Source organism: Colobus angolensis, unplaced genomic scaffold, assembly GCF_000951035.1.
Source record: "Colobus angolensis palliatus isolate OR3802 unplaced genomic scaffold, Cang.pa_1.0 Scaffold106, whole genome shotgun sequence".
Classification (NCBI taxonomy): domain Eukaryota; kingdom Metazoa; phylum Chordata; class Mammalia; order Primates; family Cercopithecidae; genus Colobus; species Colobus angolensis.
Genome location: NW_012111586.1, coordinates 334,721 through 345,187, shown reverse-complemented (window position 1 = coordinate 345,187; position 10,467 = coordinate 334,721). Strand labels below are relative to the sequence as shown.

The following is a 10,467-nucleotide window of genomic DNA, read 5'->3' as shown; positions in this document are numbered from 1 at the left end:
AAAAAAAAAAAAAAAAAAGAAAGGAAGGAAGGAAGGAAGGAGAAGAAAGAAAGGAAGAAAGGAAGGAAGGAAGGAAGAAAGAAAGAGAGAGAGAGAAAAGAAAATGAGATAACACGTAAGATACTTAGTAGTATGTCAACCTGAATCTAGCATTTGACTCCAACACACCACTTTATCACAATTATCTTATAATTATCTCTTCCTTCCTCCTTCTTCTTTTCTTTTTAAGAGATAGGGTCTCACTCTGTTGCCCAGACTGTCGTGCTATGGTGCAATGATAGCTCACTGCAGCCTCAAACTCCTGGGCTCAAAGGATCCTCCCACCTCAGCTTTGTGAGTTCAGCTGGGACTACAGGCATGTGCTACTGCACTTGGCTAACTTTAAAAAAAAAAAATTTGTAGAGATGGGGTCTCACTTTGTTGTCCAGGCTGGCCTCAAACTCCTGGCTTTAAGTGATCCTCCTGCCTTGGCCTTCCAAAATGCTGGGATTACAAGCATAAGCCACCACATCTGGCCCATATGTCTTCTTTATGGGACCACATGCTACCCAAGGGCAAGGGCTCTCTCATCATCTCTCCACTCCTGGCATCCATCACGGAGTCTGTTCCTGGAAATGCTCAATGACTATCAATGAAAGAAGCGCCAGACAGTGTCTAAGCCTCTTTATTAGTCACTGGACTTGGTATACTCATATGGTGATTTAGGAAATAATAACTAGTGATTGTGATATTTTTCCTATTACCAACATATAAACTCATTCAATGAAGTTGACAATAGCTTTCTGCGATGGGGACAAGAACTTACATCCCTCTTGGAGTATCGCCATTCAGTACAACAGAAAACAAACTTTATTAACGGGTTAATGGGATGGGTTTATGCATTCGACCAAAGCATAAACTGTAGTTTTCTAATAGCATCATACAAAAAAGGAAGACACTTCCATTAAAATATAAAAGGAAAATATGGTATTTCTCCTGTCATCACTTTAGACTCTTATTATTATTTTTTTTTGCCTGAGCTGTTGCAACAGCTTCAAGCCTCACCTCCCTGCCTCCCATCTTATGCCTTCATTTCATCCTTTACCCAGATGGGAGTTTTTCTCCAAGGTCGGTCCTCATGTCACTCCCTTTTTAAGTCTTAACACCTAGAGGAGAGGGTTCAGTCCTCCATGTCCTGACACTCCTTGTCTGACCTCTGCCACAGCGCTTATACTCATATGCTCCCCTTCAGGATTGCCTGCTGCCATAGGAAAGGGGTTGTTCCTCATTCTCATCTGTGAGATCCTGGTGTCTAGCAGAGGGTCTGACAAGACAGTAGGGATCGATATACATTTGGTGAATGGGTCCAAATACCCTAATGAAACCCTGTGCTTTTATACCTTACCGAGAGAGCAGTTGCTCTGCATCCGTCCATCAGTGGAGCAGCGAAGCATAGAGCCTATGACCTGGCCCCCTACCACCACCACCCGGATGTCCTTTCCATGGGACTCCTTCACGTACTTCTGGAACAGGTAGGGCACATCGTGGCGGATCAGATGGCAGATGTCAGAGAGGTGATGTTTATCTCTTGCCAGAAAAACAGCTTTTCCTTTAAGAAGAGAAAGAGCAAGAAAAGGGTTTAGAGAAGCTCTGGACTCTGTACTTGCCATCTGGCCTCCTTGTCCATCAAGTCATCAGTTCTCTCTGAACTTGCCTCACTTTGGTCCCTTCTATTTCTCTGCTAGACTTTTGCTTCTTATTAAATGACCATGGAACCTTACTTTCCCTTCACTTTCCTCAGGTCCTAATACCCTCTCCCTCCACCATCACTCTTTTTGAAATGACATAATGATTATTCTAGAAACACAGAGAAAGAGCCAAAATAGAATCCCAAGGATCTAATCAATTCAGTCCCTAAAACAGTTAATTAGCATCTGCCATCACCCCCAGGATGCTGATTAGGCAGGATCCACATCTAACTCATTTTTAAAAAACTCCTCAGACCTAACACTGGGCTGGATGCACAGGGCAGATGTCAATTAATGTTTGTAGAACATAATTTATTGAACATACTTTAGAGAAATTCCAAGTCTGGATGGAGAGAGAATCCCAAAAAAAAGGTAGCACAGAGTGATAGAACATCAAGAGAGGTCTATGCATAATTCTGTGGGAGCTCAAAGGAGGGAACCACTGACAGGCATCCTTCCTTGTAGACATAAAGTTATTATTTGGCTATACCCATTTAATTCTGAAAGGAATGGCCTATGCCTCTACTGATCTCTGCAGAAAGCATTCCTTCTTGATTCTAAATTATTTTCTATTCAAATCGCCTACACTTTTGTAGTAATTTAGCATCAGCTTTTTTTTTTTTTTTTTAGACAGAGTCTCACTCTGTCACCCAGGCTGGAGTATAGTGGCACGATCTTGGGTTGCTGCAACCTCCGCCTCCCGGGCTCAAGCAATTCTCCTGCTTCAGCCTCCAGAGTAGATTGGATTATAGACACACACCACCATGCCTGGTATTTTTGTATTTTTAGTAGAGACGGGGTTTCACCATGTTGGCCAGGCTGGTCTCGAACTCTTGGCCTCAAGTAATCTGCCTGCCTCAGCCTCCCAAAGTGCTGGAATTACAGGTGTGAATCACCATGCCCGGCCACCATTGGCTTTTCCATTGATATATTAGTTAACACACCTGAGCAGGGGTTCTGATAAATTTGCTCTGCAAATCTGACATGAGCATGCCCAGTCTGAGCATTCTTTTCAGCAAATATGGGACAAAGAGGTGGTTTTCCTAAGCTTTGTGTCACCATGTTACAAGGAATGGAACTCTTCTGAAGTCTTAATAAAAAGACCAGTCCCAGGCCAGGTACAGTGGCTCATGCCCGTCATCCCAGCACTTTGGGAGGCTGAGATGGGCAGATCACCTCAGGTCAGGAGGTTAAGACCAGCCTGACCAACATGGAGAAACCCCATCTCTACTAAAAATACAAAATTAGCTGGGCATAGTGGTGCATGCCTATAATCCCAGCTACTCAGGAGGCTGAGGCAGGAGAATCGCTTGAACCCAGGAGGCAGAGAGGTTGTGGTGAGCCAAGATGGTGCCACTGAACTCCAGACTGGGCAACAAGAGCGAAACTTCATCTCAAAAACAAACAAACAAACCAGTCCCTAGTGGTACATACAACTGAAAAGTAAATTCCAAAACATGTTATAACCAGGATGCAATCATTCCCAAGATGACTGGACCCTAGACACCTGACAGAGCTGAAGGAGTATGGCCACGTGATCTGAAGACGGCCACGTGGCAGGTGACAGGAGAGTGTGCAGGTAAGTGGGTGTCAGTGTCAGGGAAGTTGGATAGGACCCAGCAAGGGGTCACAAGAGGAAAATGGAGAGGCTCCAGCAGGTGTGGACGATGCAGCATCAGTGTTCCCTGTCTTCAATCAATGAGTGTGGGGCAAGCAGATACACATCTGATGCCAGGAGATCTGGAGATCTGACTTCTGGCAACAGATGGCTGAGATTCAGGTATATGCACTGGGTTCTCTGGACATTAGGTAGGATTTTCAGCGGAGATGGGGACTAGAGATAGGAACTGGATTTCTTGGTTTCGGGTACAGAAGTTCTAATATGGAGGTCAGTCTACAGTTAATAAAGGAGCTACAGTTTTAAGGCAAGAAGGAAAAAAGGAGAAAAAGGCAGTAAGATTGGTTAATCATGTACTAAGTGCCAAGCACTTTGATTTTTTATTATTTCACTCATACTTCATGCTAGCACTAGGAAGCCATTATAACAAGGATGGTTAATCCCACTTGAGGGAAAACGGGTCCAATCTCAAAACTTACTATAAAGTTACAGTAATCAAGACAGTGTGGCCTGGCATAAAGATAGAACTGTATCAATGGAATAAAATTGAGAGCCCAGAAATAAACCTTCACGCACATGGCAAACTGATTTTTGACAAGGTTTCCAACAGCATTTAGTGGGGGAATGAATAGGCTCTTCAACAAATGGTACTGGGAAAAACTGGATATCCACATTCAGAAGAATAAAGTTGAACCTCTACTTCATACCAAACATAAAAATTAACTCCACCACGCCCGGCAAAAAAAATTAACTCAAAATGGATCAAAGACTCAAAGGTAAGGGCTAAAACTATGAAGCTTTTAGAAGGCTACATAAATGTAAATCTGTGTGGCTTTGGATTAGGCAAGCACAAAATGACATAAAAAGCATATGGAAACAAACAAACAAAAATAGACAAGTCAGACTTTACCAAAATAAAAAACTTTTGTGCATCAAAGATACTATATCAAGAAATGAAAAGACAACCTATGGGAATGGGAAAAACATGTTCAAACATGTTATTATATATCTAATAAGGATTTAGAATCTACATTATATGGCTGGGCACAGTGGCTCATGCCTGTAATCCCAGCATTTTGGGAGGCCGAGGTGGGTGGATGGCTTCAGTCCAGGAGTTTGAGACCAGCCTGGCAACATGAGAAAATCTCATTTCTATAAAAAATGAAAAATCAGCCAGGCATGGTGGTGCATGCCTATAGTCTCAGCTACTTGGGAGGATGAGGCAGGAGGATTGTTTGAGCCCAGGATGTAGAGGCTACAGTGAGCCAAGATCACACCACTGCAGTCCAGTGAGAGCCTATCTCAAAAAAAAAAAAAAAGAATCTACATTATATAAGAATCCTTTAAACTTGAAAATAAAAAGATTAAAAACCCAGTTAAAAAGTGGGCAAAGGATATGAAAAAACATTCCTTCAAAGAAGATACACAAATGGCCAACAAGCACATGAAAAGGTGTTCAACATCGTTAGTCTTTAGGTAAATGCAAGTTGAAACCACAATGAGATACCATTTCACACTCACTAGATAGCAATAATAAACATACATAGATACATAACAAATAACAAGTGATGGTGGGGATATGGAGAAACTGGAACCCTCAAACACTGCTGGTGGAAATGTAAAATGTGGTACAGCCATACAACAGTCATATTATTAAGTCACAAAAAGAGATAAACTAGTGTTACTTTTAACAACACAGATGAACTTTGAAGACATCATGCTAAGCGAAAGAAGCCAGACACCAAAGTCCACATACTGTATAAATCCATTCATATAAAATAGCCAAAACAGGCAAATCTATAGTAACAGAAAGTATTATTATTATTATTTTGTTTTTTTTTGTTTTTGTTTTTGTTTTTTGAGACAGAGTCTCGCTTTGTCGCCCAGGCTGGGGTGCAGTGGCCAAATCTCAGTTCACTGCAAGCTCCGTCTCCCGGGTTTACGCCATTCTCCTGCCTCAGCCTCCCGAGTAGCTGGGACTACAGGTGCCCGCCACCTCGCCCGGCTAGTTTTTTGTATTTTTTAGTAGAGACGGGGTTTCACCGTGTTAGCCAGGATGGTCTCGATCTCCTGACCTCGTGATCCGCCCGTCTCGGCCTCCCAAAGTGCTGGGATTACAGGCTTGAGCCACCCAGAAAGTACTATTAATAATAGGTCAGTGGTTGCCAGGGACCTGGCAATCAGGACTAACTCCTACGAGATATGAGGCTTCTTTCAGGGGTGATGGAAACGTTCTGAAATTAAGTAGTTAGTTGTAAAACACAGGGAGTTCACTAAAATCCCATGAATTTCACACTTTGCACTGGTAAATTTTTTATGTGAATTGTATTTCCATTTTTTAAATTTATAAAACATTATGTATTATATTTAATTTCTGTTTGCTATCTTACCTTTCTACAATGGAAGCTCTTTGAGGGCAGGAACTTTTGTTCTTATCTGTATCCCTGGAACAGTGCCTGGCATTTTGTAGGCACTCAATAAATATTTGAATTTTATGTTATGTGTATTTTACCACAATAAAAATGACTAGTTGAAAGGCTGGTTGAAATTGAGCTCAGTAGCATATCTGGATAGCACTAAGAGCCCCGCTTTGCCACCCAAGCTCCTTTCTCTGCTCCTCAACATGACTCATCTATGCTTACAGGTTGCGTTGCCTACCCCTGCTTCCATGTGTTGCTCGCTCACTTCCTCCAATTCAAATTCTACACTTCCACTGAAGTCTCCTTTTCTTCCAGTGAAGACTTCACAGCAGAACTGTCCCCTCCCTCCTGTAGGCTCAAACAGACCCCTGGGCATACTTGCTATATCAGTGATCACCCTGCAGTGCAACTGTGTCTACACATTTGAGCTCCTTGAGATCAGTGACTGGGTCTAGTTCTATTTTTTTTGGGGGGGGTGGGGGGGACACGGTCTCACTCTGTCACCCAGGATGGAGTGCTGTCTAGGTCATTTCTATTGCATAGTCCCTATACCATAGTAGTTGCTCACTACTATCTATTTAGGGTGACCTTCCCTCACTCCAGATGCCCAGAGCGTTTAAGCATGCCACCTGGGTATCCCGATGAGGCACCTGCTCATGTACTGCAGGAGGACTGCTGTCTGTTGCTGATGTCCCTACTGAGTCCCTACGATGCACTGAACACTGCAGTAAGCCTTACAGAGACAGACGCTCAGGATCTGGTCCCCACCACTGAGCAGCTTGCAGTCTAGTAAAGGAAGCAGGCATATAAACCTGTAACTGTCACAAAGTATAGCATTCTGCTAGAGGCACATACAAAATGCTATGGAAACAAAAAAGGAAGAGCAATTAATTTTGTCTGGAAGACAGGGAGGGAGACCAGGGATGTGTGTGGAAAAGAAATGACATCTGGAGCTGGCCTTAAAGGATGAGCAGAAGTTGTTGACCAAGTGAGCAGAGAAAGATGGCATTCTCAGTGAAGGGAAAAGAGCGGTCGCTTAAAGAGGGGAAAATGCATGGTCTACGTGGTGAATGAGAAGTAGTCTGGAATGGATTATGAAAGGTTCACGCGGCCACAGAAGGCTGCAAGGGAAGGCTGAGGCTGTTCGTGCAGGGCCTTCAGTTTCCTGATGAGGAATATGGACTCTGTCTAATAGGCAGCACAAGGTCTTGGGAGGGTTTTTCAGCGAGAGTGTGTCAAGAATAGATCTATGTTTCAGAGAAATTACTTCAAAAAAAGAACAGAAGAGGCACTGGCAGCGGAGTTAGGGGAACCGATCAGCAGTAAGTCAGGAGTTGACTGCAATAGTTCGAGGAAGAGGTGAGCATGATCTGACAAAAGCAAGAACAAAGGACAAAGAGGAAGAGACACTGCAAGCTCCTCAAAGGGGAACTCCATTTTTCTAAGCAGCACTTGAGGAATGTCTTGTCCAGGCAGAGCAGCAGCCCGAGTGGGCTGATTACCCAGGAAGCCCTGGAGAGGTGGCACTGACCCCGGTGGCCTCGTGTGCTCTTCACCACAACTGGGTAGCCCAGGGGCTCGGCTTCATCAATCATTTTTGAAAAGTCTTCATGCCCACCTGCCAAGAAAAGGTGAAAGTCAGTGAAGGTAAGGCTGATGGTCAGGCAGTGGTCACCCCAGCCCTGCCCCTCTGTAGGAATTCTTGAGGCCTCATCTCTCTCATTAAGGCCATTCAAACCCATTTGATTCAACAGACACACATTATGTACCTGCAAGGTAAAAGGTGGGAGCAGAGAGGTAAGGAAACCAACATTTAGCAGGTACCTTCTGTGTGGTAAACGCTTCACAATCCTTATAACAATCATACAGGTAGGTTTTCCCTTTACAATGACTATGGTAGGTGGAACCCCAAGATATCTGCCCCCTGGTGTACGCACCTTGTATAATCCCCTCTTCTAAGTGTGAAAGGGACCAGTGAATATGTTGGGATACCATTCCTGTGATTTTGACTTAGTTAACTGAAAGGGAGATGATCCTTGGTGAGCCTGACCTAATCAGATGAGTCCCTTTAAAAAAAAATGGTGAAACAGAGAGACTCTTCTGCTGGCCTTGAAGGAGCAAACTGCCATGTTGTGGAGAAGGCCATGCGGCAGGGAGCTGAGGACAGCCTCTAGCGGAGAATGTCCCCAGTTGATGGCTAGCAAGGAAGTGGGGGACTCAGTCCCACAACTACAAGAAACTGGATGTCAACAATCAGGCAGCTTGGAAGAAGACCCCAAACTTCAGGTGAGACCACAGCCCCAGCTGACACCATGATTTCAGCCTAAGGAGACCTAAGCAGAGAACCCAGCTATGCTATGACAAGACTTCTGACCTACAGAAACTATGAGGTAATCAGTGGGTATCATTTGAAGTTGCTCAGTTGTTAGAAGTTCATTATGGAGCAATAGAAAATCAACACTCGAAGAAACCAAGCCTGGGGATTTGTCTCACCCAAAATTAAGGTACGACTCTGAAGCCTGAACTGGCTCCACCAGACTCCTATAAGCCTTAATTTTAAAAAATATGAATAATGATGTGCATGAAAATATTTCTAAATTGTTTTATGAACCTGGGTTCCTATATATACTATATCAAACATATCCTTGATAACTTAGAGTCAATGTCATGAACATTAATGACTGCACTGTAATGCCCCAAGGGACTACATCTGCCATCTATTCAATGGCACCAAACTAGTGCACTTTCTAGTTTGGGAACCTGGTTTTTTAGTGGTTTGTCACATTCCTTGCTGTCAGATGTCAACTAAGATTTCTCACTGCTGTCAGTATAGAGCAGAAAGTCGTCTCTTTTCCTGCTTCTCTCTGCTGTGGGTGTGGAAAGGACAAAGCAACTTGTGAGATGACTTTTCCAGCATAGGGGAAACTAGGTTTCACATGAATCTGGAGGGCTTTCCCATTCATGAAGTGAGAGAGGGAGGTTCAACGCTTGTTAGAGTTTGTGACACATATTTGGGCTGCTCAGAGGTCCTTTTCATTCACTTCCTAGTTCTCAAAAATGTGCTGGATCGATGTGTTTTGTAGGTACAGTGGGGCACTAGTTTTCTCTCGCTGCTGTAACAAATTACAACTTGGTGGTTCAAACAACACAAATCTATTGTCATACAGTTCCGAATAGTTAGAAGTCCAACTCAGGTCTCACTGGGCTAAAAAAAAATGTTAGCCAAGACCAGGTGTGGTGGCTCATGCCTGGAATCCCAGCACTTTGTGGGGGCCAAGGTGGGCAGATTGCCTGAGCTCAGGAGTTCGAAACCAGCCTGGGCAACATAGTAAAACCCCATCTCTACAAAAAGTACAAAAATTAGCTGGGTGTGGTGGTCCACATCTGTGGTCCCAGCTACTCGGGAGGCTAAGGTGAGAGGATCAGTTGAGCCCAGGAGGTTGAGGCTGCAGTGAGCCACATCGTGCCACTGCAGTACACGCTGGGCAACAGAGCAGAACCCTGTCTCAAAAAAAAAAAAAAAAAAAAGAAGATTAGCCAGTTGCATTCCTTTCTAGAGGAAAATCTATTTCCTTGCGTTTTTCAGGTTCTAGAGGCTACCCACATTCCTTGGCTCATGGCCCTCTCCCACGTCCAAAGCCAGCAACAGCAGGTAGAGTCCTCACACGGCATCACTGCTCTTCCTCCTCGGTCACATCTCCCTCTGACTCTCTCTTCTGCTTTCCTCTTCCACTTTTAAGGACACATACAACATTAGGCTCTCCTGGATAATTTAGAATAATCTCCGTAACTTAAGGTCATCTGCTTAACAACCAACTCCATCTGCTGCCTTAATTCCCTTTTGCCACATAACCTAACATAATCACAGGTTCTAGGGATTAGGACATGGGTATCTCAGGGTGGGGGAGTGGCATTATTCTGCCTACCACAGGCAAAGCAAAATACTCTAGAATACTAACAAGACCTGCCTAGTTTACAAGAGTGCTGATTTAAACAAAAAAGAAAATGAGGTCATGAAGGTAATTAGGGGCATCTTCATGAAGAGGATGTTTTGTTAAGAAGGGAACTCCCAGCTTCCTGCCGTCCCGCTGATAAGCTTACCTTCTCTCTAGCCATCCTTTCTTCCTTTCTTTACAATGCAGTAAGAGAGGTCCTCCTAATCCATCCCTGCCCCACTGTGCTTTAGACCCCCTTTCTCACCTCCCCAGGGATCTTGCACCCTCTCTGCTGTATCGGCAACCTCCCAATTCCTAATTTCATAAGCATTTTGAACATGCTCAATTCTTTTCCATCATAAGCAAATAAGAGTCCCTGTTTTTTGACCCTGCATCATCCCTTAACTGTAACTTTGTATCCCTACCATTGAGCCACGGAAAGAGTTATAGAAACCTACTGTTTCCATTTCCTCACTTCCCATTTATTCCCTCATCCCTCTCTCCAGCACTAAACTGAAGTTGTATTCATTACACTCCCTGTTGCTGAACCCAACACACACATCAGTGTTGACACGTCACATTATGTTACTTGTCCTTTTGGAATCACACAATACTCTTGATTACACCATCCATCTTGGAACACTCTCCATTGACTTCTGTGATCTCTCTTCTTTCTCTTCTCACCTCTCAAGTTGCCCGCTCTCCCTCCCTCCTTCCGTTTAAGACATGGAGTCTCATTCGGTCATCCAGGCTGGAGTGCAATGGCA

The 10,467-nt window shown here is 43.9% G+C and overlaps 1 protein-coding gene across 1 annotated transcript in view; it reads right to left on the bottom strand.

The window, feature by feature from the left end:
• Positions 1-10,467, bottom strand: part of RIMKLA (ribosomal modification protein rimK-like family member A) — a 33,881-nt gene that overhangs the window by 2,801 nt on the left and 20,613 nt on the right. Inside the window, exons 3-4 of the mRNA XM_011944931.1 lie at positions 7,297-7,383; positions 1,385-1,588 (exon numbers count right to left, since the gene is read on the bottom strand). Coding sequence (XP_011800321.1) covers positions 1,385-1,588; positions 7,297-7,383 — 291 coding nt within the window. The remainder of the gene's footprint in view (positions 1-1,384; positions 1,589-7,296; positions 7,384-10,467) is intronic.